General features: G+C 38.1%; 1 protein-coding gene across 1 annotated transcript; it reads left to right on the top strand.

Annotated features, from left to right (window-relative positions):
• Positions 1–5,111: 5,111 nt before the first annotated feature.
• Positions 5,112–6,274, top strand: LOC127114529 (F-box protein SKIP19). The gene is made up of 2 exons (XM_051046608.1): positions 5,112–5,573; positions 5,695–6,274. Exons 1-2 carry the CDS (start codon positions 5,206–5,208, stop codon positions 6,251–6,253), a joined length of 927 nt encoding a protein of 308 aa, XP_050902565.1. The 5' UTR covers positions 5,112–5,205; the 3' UTR covers positions 6,254–6,274.
• Positions 6,275–24,217: the final 17,943 nt, after the last annotated feature.

Genomic DNA, 24,217 nt, shown 5'->3' with positions numbered 1-24,217 from the left:
TACAGAACTCCTTCATGCAAAATCCAAATATGGTCAAATATGTAACAAATTTAGTAGGATTGAAAGATCTACAACTTTGATGAAGGGACCATTTCCATTTGAAACTCATAGCAAAAGTTATTCAAGGTGGAAGAAGTGGATATTTGACTTGGTACTTAGAAAAATTTCAATTATGTTTGATTTCTCAAACTTCCATCTTAAAATTCATCATGATCCAAGCTTCAAAAGGAAAAGTGTTCAACATTAAAGTTGTTCCCCTTGATGTCACCTTTCCAAAAAGTCAAAGATCACCTCATTTGGACAAGATTTGAACGACTTGCGCATGGTTACTCTTCATGGTCCCATTTGGATGAAACACATGATCATTTCTCAAGTAAAATTGCATGACCTCATGTTAAGCTTTCAGCATCATTCATGATCATTTGTGGACCTATTCCAATCATCTCATGGGTCTATCACACGCCCATGCAAGCATGCACCAACCTTTCCAATTTTGGCCAAAATTTCAAGTGTGTATAAAGCAATGCAAAATTCTATAAATACATGACATTGGTGATTAGAATGAGGACTCTGCTTGCCCAAGCTTTGAACCATTGCTTCCCTAACCTCCATTAAAGGATAAACTTGAAGATTTCACTTGAAATCGAGTTTCAAATCTCCTTTTGTTTTGAGATTGAAACTCCAAGAATCCAAGCCTCTCTTTGATCAATTTCACTTCCTGCAAGCTTCTAGAGTCAAGCCAAACCAAATTAGAAGCAAGATCAAGCTGATTTGAAGCTCCCCAGATGTGAGATTTCAGAAATTTCTCTTCTTCGATTCTCCCTCATTTCTCATCTATTTTGATTGATTATTGGTTTGCTGAAGTCCTACCAATGCAAGCAACAAGATTGAGTTGCTTTGAGGTTAAATCGAAGTAACTCATTTCATGATCCTCAAAATTCAAATCCATGTATCTTTCAATATACTCGGACTTGGAGGAAATTGAGGTCAGATTCGAGCTCCTAAGCATTTCCCCTTTAAAACCATGTCTTTGTTTTTCATTTTGATGATGGTTGGTGGTCATCCAGTCCGGTGAGGTCCACCAGAGAAGATGACTGAAGCCCTAGCTCCGGTGATGTATTGACATGTTCCCAACCGTCAGATCCTTTCAAAATGTTTTAATCCTGATCCTTCTTCCTGATTACCACGCGTATACGCGCGTTGACTGCAGAACATGATGGATGAGCGTGCTTGACCATCAGATTTGCCACCTCAATTAATGAGAGAGATATGATGACCCTTGTTTTTTTTTTTGTATTTTATGATTTTTTATTTAATTGCCTTATTTTGTTTAATTCATAATAAATCCATTTTTAATCTAAATAAATATGGGACTTTCACCAAAAATCTTTAAATATTTCTCTCTTCCATATTCTAAATTAAAATTATTTTTTGGATTAATTTTGGGATTTTTCATGAATTAAATGTTTTTATGCATATTTTTAATTGTTTAAAAATACTTCTGACTTTTTAAAAATTATGATTTTTTTTTGTCTAAGGTCATTTGACCTTCTTTGACCTAGGATAAATCCCTTGGCTATTTATTTGGTATTTTAAAGGGATTTGAGGTTTTGTCCAAATTAAAATGTATTTTAATTCATTTTGAATTTGATTAAATGTTTAAAAATTATGTTGAGCCATTTATATGGTCTTTTGGTGTTTGACTTTCTGTTTGGGCCTTGGTCATGATGGTTTTGACTTTTCTTGGATCAAATCCATTGGATTTAGGGGATTGATGAAATATACATTTCATCTCCCAAGACGAATGGATGGTTTGATCAGATGAAATTTCTCTCATGATCAATTTGTGTTTCTATCGTCCCCTCCCTCTTCATCTTCATCCCTATTCTTCCCCATTACCTCATTTGATCAATGAAATCTCTAATGTCTAAAGGCTAATTGATTCATCAATGACCTTGTGTCAGATGAATCAATACAAGTATGACTGCGATAGGTCCCTCCCATTTTCTTTTAGTGTGTGGTATGTTTTAGGAGTTTGGTTCTTTGTACCAAATCTCTAACATGCATTAACACCTATATTTTTATTGCCCAACCTCAGATAATTGTGACTTCTACATAAGTCCAATTACGATTGCTTAACATAGAGCTAAATTTGACCCTCAAGGCATATCATTCTAGTAAGTGAGATTGTAAGTCTCCCATTCTTCATGGCATTGTGTGGAGACTTGACCTTTTTTTCTTTCATGGGAGCTAGTGACATATTTGTTGAATTATCCAAGTTGGAGCCCTTCTCATGGAAGATGTCTTGGTTTAAGGATCCATACTTGTGAATGAATGGTTGAGTGTTCTCCAAAGAATGACTTAATCAATTAAAACTTAATATTAACCTTTGACTAACCATTGACTAACTCTTATTCATTATGATTTTACTTTCAAGTTATTTGCTTTATGCAATTTAAATTTTAGTCATTTATCATTCATTGCCATTTTACATTTCATGCAACTTGTTTATGTTTAAGTCCTTCTTCACTTTGCTCATTTGAGCCATATTTTGTGATTGTATATATTGTTTGTGTATTTTGATTTTGTTTATGGTCTTAGGATCTTAAAACACCTAATAATAACCAAAACCCTAAAAAACATTTGGTGAACTGTTGAAACTGGATCTGAGTTTTGGACTTAGAATTAGGAAACTTTCCTTGTGCTAAAGGACTTAGCCAATGCCAACATTTTGAGACTAAGCTATCTTTGACCATTTCATTCATCCGATGCAAGACCTAAGGATTTCTTGGATTCATCTGTTACTCTGTCTTTGTGCTTAATTTTTATTTTGATCTTATGTTTGGCGTTTTGTTCTGAGCTGATCAAAGAATATTTCATCTGATACATTGGAAGACAATGAAGACTGCTAGCTATTGGAGTGCTTCCTTGGATGTGGCTATCTTTATTTGATGTCTTGATCTTCATGATGTCTGGATATTGCTCATTGTTTGTTGCTTGTTGCTTGATTAAAGTCCAAAGAAAAATGGATTTCTATATGACATTCTTGTCTGTTGGATTGCATCCCATTGGTCAGATCTTTTCAACTCTTAACTTTTAAAGTTGTGCTTAGGATAACCTTTTCATCTCCTCCCACTTCTTAAATTTCAAAATCTCTCCCTCTTTTCAAAAACTTTCTTTGCTTGTGATTTCAAACCTAGACATATTTTAATGATTAGAAACTTTGGTCTTATGCCATTGAATTTTGAACTTCTTTTCTTTAAATCAAACTTGTAAATAAACTTAACCATATTGACTTAAATTTCAAAAGAAAAAAAGAACTAACAACCTCATTTAAATGTTTGTCCTTTTTGTGCCATCTTCTAAAAAAAAACTTTTGTTAAAAATAATTCACCAACTTATTTGAAATTTTTACCACAAACTACGAGGTTCTGGTCCCTCATTTTTATGTTGGTACGTAGGCATAAGACCGAAGGTCTTGTCGAACACAAAAATATAATCAATGAATTCTTTTTTCATACCCACACTCTATTTTATCAAACATCATTTATACCAAAAACACATGCACACATAAAAAAAGGACTCCTTATGAGTACCTAGGACACTTTGGATGCTAACATCTTCCCTTTGTGTAACCAATCCCCTTATCTATAATCTCTGACATTTTATTAGTTTTGATTTGAAAATTTCTTATCTGTGAGTTTTGTTCATACTTTTCTCTTTTTCTTTGGAAACAATAAAAGCGTGGTGGTGACCCTGGTTTTATTGAAGTTAAGCTTACCCATAGCTTGATGGTCATGAATTTACTGCCTTTAATCCACTTGAAATTCAAAATTAGTTGGAATAAAAAAACTATTTTGAGATGCACCTCATATTGCATTGAAATTCATCTGAAATGCATAAATTAGTTAGCAATGAAATGTTCTATTAGCATGTTAGTTGTGAGATTCTGATTTAATTAGGAGATTAGGTTATTTTGTGGTGCATCTGTTAGCTTATGGTGGACTTCCATTTTAATTTTTTGTTAATTGCAGGTTTGTTGTATACTGAAGTTCTGCAGTAGCGTACAAATTTTGAGTGAAGCTTCCTTATTATGCAGGGCATGTGTATTCAATATGCTCTAAAATGAAAGATGCAGGGTTGTGTGTTTAAGCTCATTCTGTTTGTGGTGTAATTTGCAGGGTGATTGTTTTGTGATTTTTCTATCATGAGGTGTATGCACTGGTTTATCATTTCAGGGTCTGTTGCCTTTGTGTTGTGCATGTCATGACTTATATATATAATTTTTTTTTGAAAGTGTATTTCAAAATTAAATTATAGTTAAATTGGTTGTGTTTAATTTAAAAAAAAAATTAGTAAAAATTTTAAAAATAATTTTTATTTTATATATTTTTATTTTAACATTAAGATTTCATCACTAAATATCACAAATAATTATTCATACTATATTAATTATTTATATATAGAGATAAATATATAATTTTGTTAATAATAAAATTGAGAAAATTACACAAATAAAAAATGGATTAATTATTATGCACTGTCAGTGTAAAAAAAATTACATCGTCGATTTATCGCCATCACCCGTTTGTATTACTTTATAGAGTTTTAAAATAAAAGTCAAATTTATTTCAATATCCAACGTTTAAGATTAACTGACGGTAAAAATCCTTTTAGACTGTCACTGTTTTTCAATTAAATTCATAAAAAATTAAGAAAATTATTAAATACTTTAAAAAAATTAAATATCATAAAAGATACAAAAATAATGTATAATTTTTCTTTTAAAAAATAATTTGTATATATTACACTACTAATTTATAAATTAATATATTGCCCCCACAATTTAAAATATCTGGCTCCGTCCCTGCTTAGGATTTGAGCTTAGATATAGGATTTTATGTTATGAGTTTGTAATGGAAAATATAGAAAATTATTAAAAACATAGAAATGTGAAAAAAAATATAAATATATTTAAAATAATGATATTAAATATAATAAATATATTTTAATATATTTGTTTATATTTAAGATTATTGAAATTTCTTTTTATACTTCTATTTGAGGTATGAGGAGTACGTTAGTATTACCTGTTTAATCCTGTTCTTAGGCGGATTTAAAGTGCAATGCTCACTTTTATTGAAAAATTAACCCTAGTGATGTGAATTGCGATCGTCACCACAATCCTCAAACCCTAGTTCTTCAATGGATTTGTTACCACCGCTATCACCTCCATCTTCCGTTATTTCCTCATCGAATTCGAATGCAGTAATGGATTCCGGAGAGCGAAACTGGCCGGATCTTCCACGAGATATTGTATTGTCCATTTTCGTGAAGCTTGACCTAAACGATCTTCTTACTCATGCTTATAGTGTTTGCACCACCTGGCGCAACATCTCCAAGGACCCTTCCCTCTATCGCAACATCAGCATGCCCAATTTGTGTAGCCTTAAAGCTTTCTCTGATTTAGAGATGTTATACCGCCGCGCCATTGATTACAGCTGTGGCCAGACAGTTGATGTCTCCATCGAGTTTCTTGGTACCGATGATCTTCTCCGTCACCTCGCTAATTCGTAAGTTCCACCCTCTTTTACATTAGTCGTTTTTCAATTCACAGTGTTGTATCTAGGGTTTTTTGTTCTCTTCATGTATGCATTAATGTATCTTTCTTATAATACGCTTGTCATTTTACAGTGCAAGTCATCTAGGACGTCTTCGTCTTGAATTATGCTATAGTGTAACAGATAGAGGATTGTGTGAAGTTGCTGAAAAGTTTCCTTATTTGGAAGAACTTGATATATCAATTAGTGGCTTATCTCATGAATCTTTGAGAGCCATTGGTCGATGTTGCCCTCGATTGAAAACCTTTAAATTCAACTTTAAATCTTACAGACATCAAGGCACTGAAAATGATCATGAAGCATTTGCTATTGCAAATTCCATGTCTGGGTTATGCCATCTTCAACTTATTGGAAACAAGATGACTAAGGATGGTTTGCTTGCTATTCTTGATCGTTGTACTCAACTGGAATCTCTTGACATTCGTCGGTGTTACAATATTGATTTTATAGCAAGTTTGGCAAAGAGATGTAAAGAACAAATCAAGTATTTACACCTTCCCTATGATGCTACTGATGACATGTCTGTAGTATCAGAGGGGGATTTAGATAGGTCGTCTGTCGATGATTATGAATTCTCATATGGGAGTGAAATTTCTCAATATAATTCTGATGATAATTATTATGACTTTTGAGAAATTTGAAACATTTCAGCCAAAAAAAAGTGTTGTCGATGTTTTAGTCACCGGTCTCCATTGTGTCTTCTGTAAATGGTTTTGTTAGGTGGTTACAGCATGAGAGCCTTTTCCATGGGCAAATTGTTGATTATCATTTGGCACTGTGAACCAGTTTCTCTGTTTACAATTTGTGTTATTTGTTAAGTTTAATGAGACATTTTATTTGGCTTTATGTTTAAAATTTTGAGAATTATAGTTTGGCTCTAAACTTCTGACGAAGTGAAATTAACATTTAATTAGAAAGATTAGCATTTTGACGAACTCGTGAAATGATGTTCTATTCAAGGGCTAGTTGTTCAATATTACCATCAAGACAAACCTGCCTAACAAAATGATAGAGATGTTCATGCTTAGTTTTTTTTACAAAATATAACTTTTAACATTTTTAAATGGTTTCTAATTTTAATTTGTATGAATTTTTATTTTAACACACCTTCTAAAAATGTTCTAAGAGTTATCATTAAGAAAAAAAATATTTAAATGTGAAATTTTTGATGTAATAGAAAAAAAACATTTAATGTGAATTCTTTTTATGTAATAGCGATAATCCTGAAGATTTTGAAGAAGAAATATTCAAATAAAAAAATTCATACAAATCAAATTCATAAATTATTTTAAAATATTAAAATTATTATTATTAAATATATTAAATATTAAAGAAATCAGAATCCAGGAATTCATGTCAAAAAAAGAGTTTATGAATATGATGATGTTATGAGAAATAATGAAGTAGTATCGAGTTAAGAGAGAGCTGAAATAATAATAGGATGAAAGTCTTTAGAGGATAATTGGGTTAAGCTTAACTTAGATAAGGTGTGTAATGGAAGACATTTGGTTGTGGAGGTATCATTCGAGATGTGTGGGGCGAGTGCAAGAATAGTTTGTCTAAATATATGGGAATGTGTAGTGCTTTTCGGGCAGAATTATGGGAAATAGTTAAAGGTTTAACCCTAATCAAGAGATTAGGCATGACTAAAGTGGAGTTGAATATGAACTTTATTGCCATTGTCAAAATGTTAGAGTAGGGAAAAGTAACGGACATTGATGAATACTCCTTAATCAAGTAGATTTATCAACTTATGGAGATGCATGAGGAAGTGAAGGTGATTCACTCTTATAGGAAAGCAAATATTTGTGTGAATGCGCTAGCAAAAGTTGGTGCTAACAGTGGTGAGAATTTGATATTCCTAGAAAACATATCGATCTTTATTAAGTATTTGTTAGATATTGATCTAAAGGTCTCTCGAGATTAGTCTTGTTGTAGTTTTTTTTCTTCTGGATTATTAAAAATAATTGTTGGGTTGAGATATATTAAAACAATAATATATTAAGTGTATAATGCCGAAATACCATGGACAAAAACGTAATGGTTCAATAGGTAAAAAATTTAGTCATTCCTTTTCTATATGCTAGTGTTCAAACCTCCCTTAGTAAAAAAAATATTTTGTAAGTTTTAATTAATTAAATTAACTAATTTTTAAATGTTTTGATAAATATATCATATGGAGGAAATATGTATAAAAGCATTGTAGTTCAATTGGTAAGTATTTCAGTCAAATTTTTATTTTGCAAATTAATCTATTTAGTTTTAATAACTATATAATTTTTTTTTAAAAATGAAATAAAAAAAACGCCATATTTTTAGAAATGAAAATAAAATACTTAGGATTCCATGTTACAAAACTTGCTGGTTAATTATGATAATGGTTCAAAATAGAGAAATATGTGTTTTTTTATAGATTTTTTTTTATATATTTGTCCCGTAGAGGGTGGTGTATTAACCATCATCATCATCATTATTATTATTATTATTATTATTATTATTATTATTATTATTATTATTATTGCAACCACTTCATCATAGCAACTGGGATTCTTCAACCATAATGATAAGTTTTATGATGTGTAAAATAAGAAAACAATTTTACAAAATACAAAATTAGTTTGGACTTGAGACTTCATTCACAAGAGAGGGAGAGGGGGTGAATTGTGTGATTTAGAAAATGTGATTTTGAAGAATTTTGGGAAGTAAAATCAGAGCAAACACGTCTATGCTCCACTATCTCAGAATCCAAACCAGGAATATCTTGATAGGACAAAGCAAACACATCTGAATACTCTTGAAGAAGATCAATCAACCTCTTCTCAACCTTTGGACACAGTCGAGACCCAATCTTGACTTCCTTCACATTATCTTCGGAACCCAAGTTGACTAGCTCAATTTGCTCTTCAAATGGCTGATTGGCTTTTCCTTCACACCCAAGAAGACGAGACAATTAATCACTCACTTCTTCATCACTTTCCTCCTCAGCCTCAAACACAAGGAATTCAAAATTTGGAGAAGGAGAAGGATCATTGTATTCAATGGGGTTAGAAATCAACCTGCATAATGATTTGATATTTTGATTTTAGAGAAGTGAATTTGTGACCAAATATTATGCAGATGGACAATTATATTATTTATTTATGTTTTTTTGTGATTACCATTTTCAGAATAAAGCAAAAAGTACAAACAAAACATCATAGATGTGGATGAATAGAATTATATTTTATTAATGATCAAAATTGAAAATTCCTAGACAATGTTCACTTCTCCCTTAGTCATAGGAGAAGGATTTTCAAAAGACAAATAAAATCAATTACTTAGATCGATGCATAATAATAGGAATATCAACAACAGTCCAATTGTTGCAAGCTTTTCCATGCGTCACAAAATTGGTGTAGTCTTCCTCTTTGTCATCCTCTAGCACATCAGCTAAGTGTTGTTCATTGCCATGAATGAACCCTCCGCTATGGAACCTGAGTAGCACATCATTAGATCTAACAGCTGACGAACGTTGCTGGAAGCCCAAACCGGCTATGTTCTTGTTGTCAGAGACCTCTACCATCTGTCCTCACTGATCAATGTTTCCATCTTCAACAATCTTCCTTGCATCTTTGAATGAGGACATGGGTGCCCCAACTCTCTTTTCCTCAGCAATAGATAAGGCTTAGAATGGAGTTTCAACCTCATCCTCAACTTTAACATAAGAGAAAGATGACAGGTGGCTGACTAACAACGCCTTCTTCCCGCCAACGATGACTAACTTCCCATTCTTGACAAACTTGAGCTTCTGATTCAACGTGGAGGTAACAACTCCCGCCTCATGGATCCATGGCCTTCCCAACAGACAATTGTAGGCCGGGTGGATATCCATTACTTGAAAAGTAATTTGGAAGTCACTCGGACCTATCTTCACCGGAAGGTCCACTTCACCAATCACAGTTTTGTGCAAACCGTCAAAAAAGCTTTGACGATCACGCCACTATATCTCATAGGCGCTCCTTGATATGACAACTTTGACAATGTTGACTTCAGCAGTACATTCAACGAAGATCCGGTGTCAACTAGCACATTCGACAAAGCATCATCCTTGCGGTTCATGGAGATGTGCAAAGCCAAGTTATGATTCCTACCCTCCTCGGGGAGTTCTTCATCACAGAAACTGAGATTATTACAAGAAGTGATATTAGCTACAATATGATCGAACTGATCCACCGTAACATCATGTTCCACAAACGCTTGCTCTAGAACTCTTTGCAGTGCTTCTCTGTGCGCTGTTGAGTTCATCAACAGAGACAATACTGAAATCTTCGAGGGGGTTTGGAGCAGTTGCTCCACCACATTGAACTCACTCTTCTTTATTAGTCTGAGTACCTCATCATCGTCATTAGGCTTCAAGCCGCTGGATTCACCAGACTGACACCTTGGAGCACTAACTGATTCTACAACAGGTACATCCACCTTCTTACTGACAGTCAAATCTTCTACATTCTTTGGGAACACTAGCCTAAACACACAACCGTTGCGGGTCACCTTAGTAACATCAGCAATGCTTACAACAGAACCTCTTGACCATCTTCCAACATAGTCGCATTATACTGATAAGGAACAACTTTATCAGATGCATTCGGGACTGGACCCGCTAACCGTATAACCAACGGCGATACCGATCTCTTGCTGACATTGTTACTGTTGCTGGTATCATACTGAATAACCACTCTTTTAGGACTCTTGAAAACTGGTACAATAACATTGATATCGTTAGCTAAGTGACTGGACTGAACAATCTGAATCAAGCTTTCATCCATCAGCCGCTGGATGTCTCTCTTCACAATCATACAACCCCTAGGATTGACACTGCAGAGTGCACAACCATCATGGTCATGCTCACAATCACTAACCAAGCAAATATCCTTGTGCATCCTCACCAAAGATCTTCTTATGAAACGGACGTCGAATACCTTGAACTCGTCTGGACAACCGTCCACCATATTAACAGAAGAATTTCCATGGGCAGGCAGTGGATTAACTTTAACATTTGGCACTCGGTCCTCAAATGACACCATTCCATTCTTTACCAGCTTCTGAACTTCATATTTGAGAGGGTAACAGTTCTCTATATCATGTCCGGGAGCTCCTTGATGGAAAGCACAGTGGAGTTCCGATTTGTACCACCATGGAAGTGGTTCGGGAATTTGCGGAGGATTTCTTGGTTGTAACAGGTTCTTGAGAACCAAAGAGGGATATAGTTCTACATATCTCATCGGAATAGGGTCGAAAGAGACCTTCTTCCTCTCAAAAATTTATTGTTGATGATTGCTGGTATTGTTGTTGTTGTAGGTGTTTGTTCATTGTTGAGGTTGTTGTTGTTGACATTGTTGTTGTTGAACTGGTGCTAATTGATTTGCAGAAAAAACAGGAATAACTGAAGATACTTGATGATGATGTTGACGGGGTGATTGATTTCTTCTTATCGGAGGCCTCCTCTGCCTCTCAATGGTCACTGCATTAGCTTCACTGTCCTTCTTCTTGCTAAAACTGTTGCCATACCTCTTGCTGGATGACACCTCTTCTCTAGATAACCGTCCCTCTCGGACACCTTCTTCGAGCCTCATCCCCATGTTTACCATTTCGGTAAAACCACTAGGGGAACTAGCAATCATCCGCTCATAGTAAAATGAGCTCAAGGTCTTTAGAAAAATCTTGGTCATCTCCTTTTCCTCTAAATGAGGGGTGATTTAAGCAGCAAACTCTCTCCACCTCTGGGCATACTCTTTGAAAGTCTCATTGTCCTTCTGAGACAATGATCTCAACTGATCTCTATCGGGATCCATGTCAACATTATATTTATACTGCTTCACAAATGCTTCGCCCAAATCATTGAATGTGCGGATGCTCGCACCATCCAACCCCATGTACCACCTCAGAGCGGCACCGGTCAGACTATCTTGAAAATAATGGATCAACAGTTGATAATTATCCGTTTGAGTAAACATATTTTAGGCATACATCACCAAATGACTGAGTGGACAGGTATTCCCCTTGTATTTTTCAAAGTCAGACACTTTGAATTTCACTGGAATCTTCACACTTGGGACCATACATAGTTCTACAGCACTCTTCCCGAATAAGTCCTTACCCCTCAAAGTTTTCAACTCCTTGCGCAACTCAAGAAATTGATCTTTCATCTCATCCATCTTATCATACACATTCGGGCCCTCAGCTGGCTTGGAATGATAAATGGTGTCCTCTACACGAGGTAGGGTATACACAACAGGAGGAGGCACAAACATGATCGGGCTAGATGTCGGCATAGAAGCAAATGTAGGCGCAAAACATTCGGGCACAAAGTTTGGCGGCATTCCCCACGGGAATCCGGCAGGCATGTTGGGTGTAAAGTGAGCAGCAGTTGCGGGAATGGTAGAGGTAGCCACCTCTGAAATAACGGTCCTCTGAGGAGGAGGAGTTGCAGGCGTTGGAGAAGACTGGCTATGAGCAGTTAATACTGAGTCCATCATGGCAGTCAGGCGGGCGATCTCCTCTTTCAAGTCTCTATTCTCTTGCTCAAGATGTTCCATGATTCTGGAGTGATTGGCACGAGTGTTGTAGTGATTGGCACGAGTGTTGGCGAAAGAGAAACCTGCTTATGCAAATGATGCATGAAATGCAATGTTTGGTTGTTTTTATTTTCAAGGAACTTACTATATTATTTGCAAATATGTATATAACAATAATTATAACAATTTGATATGACCATAAAAATCTCTTTTATTTATATAATTGGAAGAGAAAAAGAGACTAGTCATCCTAAGGATCCCTGTCATACCCCAAAATTTGCCCATCAATAGTTCAAGACATTTTTCAGGGGCATTCCGACTCATTTTATGGCACTGATCTTAAAGGGACAAAGGCCCAGCTCACGAATGGCCCAATCCAGAAAATGGCCCAAACTGGCCTGTTCGCTACACGCTCGCCTAGCGAACGTTCGCTACACGCTCGCCTAGCGAAGCAAACGTTCGCTACCAGCTCGCCTAGCGAGGCTGACAGACAACAAAAAATTTCGGGCTTCGTTCTGAGCCCATTAGGTCATGAAAAAGGGCATTATAAATACCAGCACTTCAGTAATGAAAAGAGAACGAAAAACAGAGGGAGACACACGAAAACCCTGGCACAAAAACCCTGGAGGCTACTTTAGAAACCCTGAAGGCCGCTCCTCCGCTCCGAAGCTACCACCGCCCAACTCAATCCGGCTCGCCAATTCAAGGTTGCAATTCGATTGCAAACAGGTTTGCATTACTATTATCGCTTTATTTTCTTAATTTGCATGTGATACCGCTTTATGTTCTTAACTTGCATGTGATATTATAATTGAATTCATAAACGCATTTGAGATTTTGCATGTGAATTTAAGTGTGCCTGAATATTGTGAATGTTGAACCGTATAATTATGTGTTGGATGCCATAAGCCATGCCGCAGGTTGAAGTCATACTGTTCTGAAATTCAAAACCCGCAGCCGCTCGCTAGCACATCGCTAAGCGAGCATGTAGCGAGTATTCGCTAGGCCCTCGCTAGGCGAGGCAGAGGCGAACGGGACAGTCGCTAATATTTTGTTTGTTATGTCCTATGCGTATCTGATCTATTCTATGTTAATTATGCACTGTTTTGCCTGACATTCATGCTGCTGTATTTTCTTTTGCGGTGTAATCTTCGATTACACCCCGATTTGGTATTCTAACCCGTTTGCTGAATTTTGCCAAGGTTCACATGTCCCAGGAAAAGATTGTCGTTAGGTCTTCCACTTTATTTGTGGGATACCCTTGTGGAGACTCACCCTAAATTACTTAATTAATTTTAATGTGTTAATTTTAATGTATTAATTTTAATGTATTAATTTTAATGTATTGATTTTAATATGGAGGCTCGTCCTAATTACCTAATTGACTTTAAAATATTGCCTTTAAATAAGTGATCTTGGACCTCTCTTTGCTGCCCTACGGTATTACGGTATAACGGTCATGTCCCGCGAATGTAGGGATACACTTAGCAAAGACCCTTCGATTAAATCATCATAAAATAAATCATGGTCCCTCGGATGTTGCCTTCGAAAATACGATTTTGTCCCTCGATGACCCTTCGGTGTAGCCTACGGTTAAATGATGATCGTCCCTTCGAATGCTAAGGTATCCTTACAACTGTTGCCTTCAATGACCTATCGATGACCCTACGATGACCCTTAAACATCCAAAGGGTAAGATTACTTACTTCTCAATAGTAAGGACAGTTTTACCCTCATAAGGATAGGAAATGCCCATAACGACCTCAGGAAGGTATAACTCTCAATTACTGGATCATAACCTAAAACATTTTCCACCCCTCACACTTTAGACTTTACAAATCCTAGAAAATCACCACTTGGTATACATTCATACTAGAATCATTACCGAGTTATATTTTTCTAAACCATTTTCAAAATCAAATGAGATAAATACTTTGTATACATTCATACGAGAATCATTACAAAGTTAAACTCTCTTTCAAACATTTTTTAAGCAATTCACCGACACTTTTCAGACAAAAATATAAGTGATCCAGTAATTAAGAGCCCATGGATAACCATGGATACAAAGGGTGCTAACACCTTCCCTTTGTATAATGTACCTCCCGAACCCAAAATCTATTGAGGTCTTTCCTGTTCTTTTCCACCTTTCCTTATTGGATAAAAGAAAAGTCGGTGGCGACTCTTGCTATCCGCGACATTGCGATAAAAAGCAAAACACCCCAAGTCAGTTCACCGTATGACAGAACTGGCGACTCTGCTGGGGATGCTTTAAAAAGAGAGGTTACCTTAAAAACAAGATCACTTATTCCAAATTGTCTGATTTACTTTTAAGGGATTGCTTGGGTATTTTTGAGTGAAAGATCCTACACCCGGATCTAGTGTACCTTAGGAAAGTAGCAATAGATCATCGCGACTATCCGGCGTATACTGGAATGGTTAAAATGATGGCTCCGGTTAATGTGACACTTTGGATGTCCTGATGTTCCTCATGTTCACTTGAGGAAAATTTTGGCTTCCGCGTGGTGTCATTAAAGCATTAACCAGACCTTTAGAACCCTAATTGACTCATCCTGGCCATTAGAAGGTAGTGAGATAACTGACTTCGGTTCCGACTGGGGTTGGTTGAGACTCGATACTACACTCTTTGAGATTGGACTTTAGGGAAGCTTCGGTCAACCACTTGGTGTTGCACTGAAGTGGACTTAAAGGAAGGTCAATGATTGGAGATCCTTTTAGAACCCGGTTACTATTCTAGGACAGGTTGAACCAACCAAACTTCAGTGGGGAGGGTACTTACCTATGGAACTCATGCAAGCCTTAAACCTTAGGAATGATTGTTGTGTGACTTGCTTGTGCTTGTTATTTACATAGCATCATAACATCATGACATCATAACATCATAACATCATGACATCATAACATTGAACTAACCATTTCAAGGACTTAGGGATTTAACTTTGCTCTGTTTTGTATGAAAAAAAAACAAACAAAAAAAAAAACAAAAAAAAAGTTTCCCTTTTCGGTAGTTTATGCAAAGTTAAATTCCAAAAGGCCTTGAAAACATTTCATGCATTGCATAGCATAACATAGCATAACAGGTACTCTAAAGGGATCAGTGTTCTCACGGTTTTCCTCCACACAGAAAAATGGACCTCGAACAAACTGTCAAGGATCTCCATGCTCAGAATGCTCAACTCCAGGAGATGATCTTGAACTTATCCAGGGGGCAGGAGGAACTGAAAGCTCTCTTGCTCGAGAGCTCTGACATCCACGTATGGACTGATTTAGCAACTGCTTTCTATAAACAGTACCAGTATAATTCTGAACTAGCGCCTACTCGGCTACAGTTGCGGAATATGACTATGGGATCTAAAGAAAGTTTCAAAGAATATGCTCAAAAGTGGAGAGATTTGGCTGGCAGAGTCAAACCCCCTATGACTGATCGAGAATTAGTGGACATGTTCATGAGCACACTGACTGGCCCATTCTACGGCCATCTATTAAGGAGTTCCTCATTGGGTTTCACTGAACTTATATTAACAGGTGAACATGTTGAAAGCGGCATTCGAAGTGGAAAGATACAGGCAGTTACCTCTGATCCTCCGGAGACTCCTAATGGCATCACTGCCCCTCTGCCTAATCATGACGAGACTGTCAATGCTGTGGAAGATACTGATAACGATTATGACTTGGATAGCTGGATTTTCCCAACAATTGGTGACGGACCCAATAATTGGAAGGCTGAAGACACTATCCCGATTTCCTTTAGTCAGAAGTAATTGTTATTGCTATTTTTGTGTTTCAAAGCATTGTGTCTATACCCGGGGCATAATAGCTAATTTTTCAAGGGTTTTGTCATTTCATAAGCATATTCATATTCAATAAATCAATGGACTTTTTGCATTCAAATATTGCGCTCTTTATCTTTCCTGTCATTTTTTTCAAAACAAGCTATGTTTTCTTGCACACACGCACGTAACAGTTTTCCGATCCATATCCACTCTGGATCCTGTTGATAATAGTTCTGCTACTGTTCATTATGACTTTGAAAATCCGATCTACCAAGCCGAGGATGGAAGCGAGGAAGATTGTGAAGTCCCTGGTGAACTTGTCAGACTGTTACTACAAGAAGAAAAGACCATACAGCCGCAGGAGGAATCAATTGAAATTGCAATGGGTACTGAAATAGACAAGAAAGAAGTCAGAGGTTTCTTGGGACATTTGAATTACATTGCCCGATTCATTCCACACTTGACTGCTACCTGCAAACCCATCTTCAGATTACTAAAAAAGGAAAAATCAAGAGATGGTATGGAGTGATGAATGGCAAAATCAAGGAATATCTCCAAGGACCTCCAATTCTAATGCTACCAGTCGAAGGAAGACCTCTAACTATGTATTTGACCGTGTTAGAAAATTCAATAGGGTGTGCTGGGGCAACATGACGAGTCTGGTCGAAAAGAGCGTGCCATACACTGCCTTAGTAAAATGTACCGACTGTGAAACAAGATACTCACAGCTCGAGAAAGCTTGCTGCGCTTTGGCTTGGGCTGCTCGCCGACTAAGACAGTCTATGTTGAATCATACCACTTTATTGACTTCTAAGATGGATTCTATCAAATATCTATTTGAGAAACCTGCTGTCTCCTGAAAGAGTTATCACTGACAATGGTACTAATCTGAACAACAAGATGATTACTGAACTCTGCACGCAGTTCAAAATAAAACACCATAACTCTTCTCCGTATCGGCCAAAGACGAACGACGCCGTAGAGGCTGCTAACAATATCAAGAATATAACAGTAACATACAAAGACTGGCATGAGATGTTACCTTTTGCTCTTCATGGTTACCGCACTTCGACAGGGGCAACCCCTTTCTCTTTAGTCTATGGAATGGAAGCCGTTTTACCAATGGAAGTTCAGATTCCCTCTCTAAGAATCATGAAAGAGGCGGGCTTAGATGAAGATGAATGGATTCAAACTCGACTCGATCAAATAAACTTGATCGATGAGAAGAGACTTGCGGCTGTGTGTCATGGACAGGTATATCAGAAAAGCATGACCCAGGCATTTAACAAAAGAGTTAAGAGACAGGTGTATCAACTTGGCGACTTGGTGGTCAAGCGTATCATTCTACCACAAGGTGATCCCAGAGGCAAATGGACTCCCACACACGAAGGGCCATTTGTAGTTAAGAAGGTATTCTCTGGTGGAGCCATGATGCTTGCTACAATGGATGGCGAAGAGTTCCCGCATCCTGTGAATGCTGACATAGTTAAAAAATACTACGCATAAAAGAGACCCGCTAGGTCGACGTACCTAGGCAAAAGTAAGGGCATCCCGGCGAACCAAAAGGGTTCGGGCAAAAAAATTAGGGATAAATATATAAAGACGTATACCCGGCAAGTCGGAAACCTGAAAAGGCGGCTTGGGCAAAAAAGGGTATCCCGGTGGACCGAAAACCTGAGAAGGCGGTCCAGGCAAAAATTAGGGATTAAAGCGTATGACTATGCCCCGTTCTCTGTCAGCTTCAACCAAGTTCCAAGGACTGAACAAGCCAATCACTTCCATTCGACAGCAAGGGATGAGATGCTTGAAGACATAATGACAGTAGTGAAATTAGAATCGATAGGACTTTTTCTGCATAGCTTTCTCCCTGTTTTCCTGACAATTTCCTCTTACTAGGATTTCTGTCTCCTTGTACACAAATTGCCTGTTTATAGGCCCTCTTTCAAAATCAATACAATTTTATCTCCAAAAAAAAAGATGCTTTCGTTTTTGCTTTCTCTATTTTGTTTGCATAAACGTCCATTGATTTAACTTGAATTGATATATGCATTTGAATATGATCAATGTTTATCAAAATACCTGCCTAAAATGGAAATAGCAATTACTACGAGACTTCAGGACCAAGGAGAAGGTCTAACCATGCTTCCCAATGAATCTGTTGCTAATTCGATTCCCCCGGCTAAGCCAGTTATTCCCCAGAAGAAATGGGCATCACTAGACGGACTGGTCATCTCTTCCATCCCCAGCCAGACTCTGTTGAGTGTTTCCATCGTCAGACAGAAATCAAGTATTCCCCAGCTAAGGAAGGGTCATCAATACAAATATCTCCGACCAGAAGACTGAGATTTATTTCCCCAATAGAGTCCCCTGGAAGAACGTTTCAGACACATAGTGCATTCATTACATCATTTCACATCACATACCTACATACAATTTTCATTCCGCATCATATACATTACATCATTTCATAACGTATACATGTATACAATGCTCTCATTTATTCCAGACGCATAATTCACTCATTACATCATTTCACAGCACACGCATGCATACAACATTTGCATCTCATGCATCATGACACGGCATGAAGCTAACTTTATTTTTCAGGTTAATCATCCTCTTGACACAGTCAAAACAAAGGTCCATTCAGACGGGCATCTTTATCAATTACATTCAAGATTCAACTATACCCCTCAGATACTGCCTAGCGTACGGTATATTCCGAGGTGCAGTCTAGCGTACGACTACTTTCTTCTTCAGATACATCTTTCAGATCTGCTCCATGTCAACATCCATTCTGACATCCTCCTAACGATGGCATCTATAAGCCTATCCCAAATATTCATTGCAAATACAGCATACACAAATACTATCAGATATAGCCTAGCGTACGGTTCATTCTGATTCAGCCCAACATATGACTCCTTCCACTCAGATACGATCTAACGGACGATCCATTCTGATCTTCAACTACTCCAACACGGTCTAATGTACGACCCAGTTGGACCTTCACTTCTCAGGTACTACCTAGCATATGGTCCATCCTGATTCATCTCAACACATGACTCCTTCAACTCAGATACGATCTAGCGTACGATCCATTCTGACCTTCAACAACTCAGATACGATCTAGCATACGATCCACTCTGATCTTCAACAACTCAAGTACGGTTTAATGTACGACCAAGTTAAACCTTCATCTTCTCAGATGCTACCTTCGGACAGGTACATTTCTGAATGGTAGTCTAGTATACGGCTACTCCCTTACTCAGATGCTACCTTCGGACAGGTACATTTCTGAATGGTAGTCTAGTATACGGCTACTCCCTTACTCAGATGCTACCTTTGGACAGGTACATTTCTGAATGGTAGTCTAGTATACGGCTACTCCCTTACTCAGATGCTACCTTCGGACAGGTACATTTCTGAATGGTAGTCTAGTATACGGCTACTCCCTTACTCAGATGCTACCTTCGGACAGGTACATTTCTGAATGGTAGTCTAGTATACGGCTACTCCCTTACTCAGATGCTACCTTTGGACAGGTACATTTCTGAATGGCAGTCTAGTATACGGCTACTCCCTTACTCAGATGCTACCTTCGGACAGGTACATTTCTGAATGGTAGTCTAGTGTACGACTACTCCCTTTTCAGCAGATTCAGCCTAATGGACGGCTCATTCTGCTCAGATATGGTTTAATGTACGACCAAGTTAAACCTTCATCTACTCAGATGCTACCTTCGGACAGGTACATTTCTGAATGGTAGTCTAGTGTACGACTACTCCCTTTTCAGCAGATTCAGCCTAATGGACGGCTCATTCTGCTCAGATATGGTTTAATGTACGACCAAGTTAAACCTTCATCTTCTCAGATGCTACCTTCGGACAGGTACATTTCTGAATCGTAGTCTAGTGTACGACTACTCCCTTTTCAGCAGATTCAGCCTAATGGACGGCTCATTCTGCTCAGAGATGGTTTAATGTACGACCAAGTTAAACCTTCATCTTCTCAGATGCTACCTAGTGTACGGTACATTTCTGAAGTGTAGTCTAGTGTACGACTACCCCCTTTTATCAGCAGATTCAGCCTAATGGACGGCTCATTCTGCTCAGATACGGTCTAATGTACGACCCAATTAGACCTTCGTCTCCTCAGATGCTACCTAGTGTACGGTACATTTCTGAAGTGTAGTCTAGTGTACGACTACCCCCTTTTTATCATCAGATTCAGCCTAATGGACGGCTCAGTCTGCTCAAATACGGTCTAATGTACGACCCAATTTGACCTTCGTCTCCTCAGATGCTACCTAGTGTACGGTACATTTCTGAAGTGTAGTCTAGTGTACGACTACCCCCTTTTATCATCAGATTCAGCCTAATGGACGGCTCATCCTGCAACTCCAATACAGTCTATCATAAGACCCATTTGGATCTTCAACTCAGAGACGATCTAGTGTACGATCCATTCTGATTTTTCATCCTCGGCAAAGTCATCTGCCTAACGAACAGCTCACTCTGGTATTCAGATACGATCCAGTGTATGATCCATTCTGATCCCTTATCCCCAGCAGTATATAGCATACTCCGACTCCCCGGCGAAGTCGACAGCATAATGGATGACTCACTATACGGTCTGATGTACGACCCGGTGTGACACCCATGTCTCCAGATATCGTCTAATGTACGACACAATCTGGAAATCTCCTCATCAAACTTCCTGGATGGCATCTTTAAGCCCATCTCCGTCAAGATTGATGGACAAGCGCAAATTGTTGGGGCATTCTAGTGTTCAATAATCTTTCACTTCCAGACCACGAACGGCACATACCATTCTGACTCTCTCGGTTCAAGAATATTGAACAGGGGCAGCTGTCATACCCCAAAATTTGCCCATCAATAGTTCAAGACATTTTTCAGGGGCATTCCGACTCATTTTATGGCACTGATCTTAAAGGGACAAAGGCCCAGCTCACGAATGGCCCAATCCAGAAAATGGCCCAAACTGGCCTGTTCGCTACACGCTCGCCTAGCGAACGTTATGTTCGCTACACGCTCGCCTAGCGAACGTTCGCTACACGCTCGCCTAGCAAAGCAAACGTTCGCTACCAGCTCGCCTAGCGAGGCTGACAGACAACAAAAAATTTCGGGCTTCGTTCTGAGCCCATTAGGTCATGAAAAAGGGCATTATAAATACCAGCACTTCAGTAATGAAAAGAGAACGAAAAACAGAGGGAGACAGACGAAAACCCTGGCACAAAAACCCTGGAGGCTACTTTAGAAACCCTGAAGGCCGCTCCTCCGCTCCGAAGCTACCACCGCCCAACTCAATCCGGCTCGCCAATTCAAGGTTGCAATTCGATTGCAAACAGGTTTGCATTACTATTATCGCTTTATTTTCTTAATTTGCATGTGATACCGCTTTATGTTCTTAACTTGCATGTGATATTATAATTGAATTCATAAACACATTTGAGGTTTTGCATGTGAATTTAAGTGTGCCTGAATATTGTGAATGTTGAACCGTATAATTATGTGTTGGATGCCATAAGCCATGTCGCAGGTTGAAGTCATACTGTTCTGAAATTCAAAACCCGCAGCCGCTCGCTAGCACATCGCTAAGCGAGCATATAGCGAGTATTCGCTAGGCCCTCGCTAGGCGAGGCAGAGGCGAACGGGACAGTCGCTAATATTTTGTTTGTTATGTCCTATGCGTATTTGATCTATTCTATGTTAATTATGCACTGTTTTGCCTGACATTCATGCTGCTGTATTTTCTTTTGCGGTGTAATCTTCGATTACACCCCGATTTGGTATTCTAACCCGTTTGCTGAATTTTGCCAAGGTTCACATGTCCCAGGAAAAGATTGCCGTTAGGTCTTCCACTTTATTTGTGGGATACCCTTGTGGAGACTCACCCTAAATTACTTAATTAATTTTAATGTGTTAATTTTAATGTATTAATTTTAATGTATTAATTTTAATGTATTGATTTTAATATGGAGGCTCGTCCTAATTACCTAATTGACTTTAAAATATTGCCTTTAAATAAGTGATCTTGGACCTCTCTTTGTTGCCCTACGGTATTACGGTATAACGGTCATGTCCCGCGAATGTAGGGATACACTTAGCAAAGACCCTTCGATTAAATCATCATAAAATAAATCATGGTCCCTCGGATGTTGCCTTCGAAAATACGATTTTGTCCCTCGATGACCCTTCGGTGTAGCCTACGGTTAAATGATGATCGTCCCTTCGAATGCTAAGGTATCCTTACAACTGTTGCCTTCAATGACCTATCGATGACCCTACGATGACCCTTAAACATCCAAAGGGTAAGATTACTTACTTCTCAATAGTAAGGACAGTTTTACCCTCATAAGGATAGGAAATGCCCATAACGACCTCAGGAAGGTATAACTCTCAATTACTGGATCATAACCTAAAACATTTTCCACCCCTCACACTTTACACTTTACAAATCCTAAAAAATCACCACTTGGTATACATTCATACTAGAATCATTACCGAGTTATATTTTTCTAAACCATTTTCAAAATCAAATGAGATAAATACTTTGTATACATTCATACGAGAATCATTACAAAGTTAAACTCTCTTTCAAACATTTTTTAAGCAATTCACCGACACTTTTCAGACAAAAATATAAGTGATCCAGTAATTAAGAGCCCATGGATAACCATGGATACAAAGGGTGCTAACACCTTCCCTTTGTATAATGTACCTCCCGAACCCAAAATCTATTGAGGTCTTTCCTGTTCTTTTCCACCTTTCCTTATTGGATAAAAGAAAAGTCGGTGGCGACTCTTGCTATCCGCGACATTGCGATAAAAAGCAAAACACCCCAAGTCAGTTCACCGTATGACAATCCCTAACAACAACATCAGAAGATCTGGCTGTAGACGTGTACTTCCTTCGAATGCGTCGGATCTCTATCTCGAGAGAAGCCTTCATCTGAGTCTTCTCGAGGACAAGCTGATCAACAATCTTCTTCCAAGCAACGGAAGGCTGGGGCGTACTATAGGACGATGAAACCCCTAGCTCTCTATGTATCTTTGTCACTCGGTCTTCAAGTAGCTCAACGAGTTCATCTTTGTCCTTAGACTCAAGCTGCAACTCCTCATGCTTTCGGCTCAAAGCATGGAAATGCTCTTTCCACATATCCTTCTCTTGCTTTATCTTGGCGAGTGCGTCTTCCAACTCCTCTATATCTTGGTTAGGGAGAGTTAATGGCTCAACCACAACCATATACATAGGTCTCTTACAAGGATAAGGCATCTTCAACTCCAAATATCTCTTCTTCACCCAAAGAGTGTAAGCTTCCAAAGCTACACAATTGCACGGACCAAGCTCAGATCTTCCTTTCCTATGTACATTATGCCAAGCATGCACAATATTCTGCTTCAAATGTTGGGGATCTTTACCCTCTTGATAGAAAAGACCTTCTAAAAAGGTGTTATTAGGTTTGTCTCTCAAGGGGAACCCAAGTTGACGACGAGCCAAAGCAGGATAGTAGTTAATTCCTCCTTGTGTACCAATGAGAGGCACATTAGAGAATTCACCACGACAATCAATAATCTCTAAACTTCTCAATGAAGAATCATACCAAGCTATATCATCATTAGTGAGAGACATAAGTCTCTAAGACCACCGTAGACATTGTTTATTCTCCACAAAAGCAGGTGTCTGAGGCAAGTGCGAAATAAACCACTTGTACAGAAAAGGAATACAACAGACAATCATTCCACCATCTTTAGAATTCCTTAGATGCAAAGAGAAGTACATATCACCTAACAGAGTAGGCACGGGATTCCCAATCAAGAAAATTCTAATGGCATTAACATCAACAAAATCGTCGATGTTAAGGAACAAAGCTAGTCCATAGATGAGCAACACAAAGATAGCTTCAAAAGCGTCCACACTACCGGCTTGAGCAAAGGCAGTAACTTCCTTGATGAAGAAATCCGAAGGCAACCCAAACAATCCCCCTTTCTTCACCCAATGAGCCTCTATCTCAGACTTCTTCAAGTGAAGAGCTTCAACTATAAGATGAGATCTGGGAATCTCTTCCAATCCACTAAAAGGTACTTTCTTAGAAACAGGTATCCCTAAGAGATGGGCATACTCCTCTAACATAGGCACAAGCTGATAATCGGGAAAACTGAAGCAACGGTAGAGAGGGTCATAAAACTGAACCAATACACTCAGAAGTCCTTCAACCACATCAG

Source organism: Lathyrus oleraceus, chromosome 1, assembly GCF_024323335.1.
Source record: "Lathyrus oleraceus cultivar Zhongwan6 chromosome 1, CAAS_Psat_ZW6_1.0, whole genome shotgun sequence".
In the NCBI taxonomy this organism is placed as follows: domain Eukaryota; kingdom Viridiplantae; phylum Streptophyta; class Magnoliopsida; order Fabales; family Fabaceae; genus Lathyrus; species Lathyrus oleraceus.
This window is presented reverse-complemented; position numbering and strand designations above follow the sequence as displayed.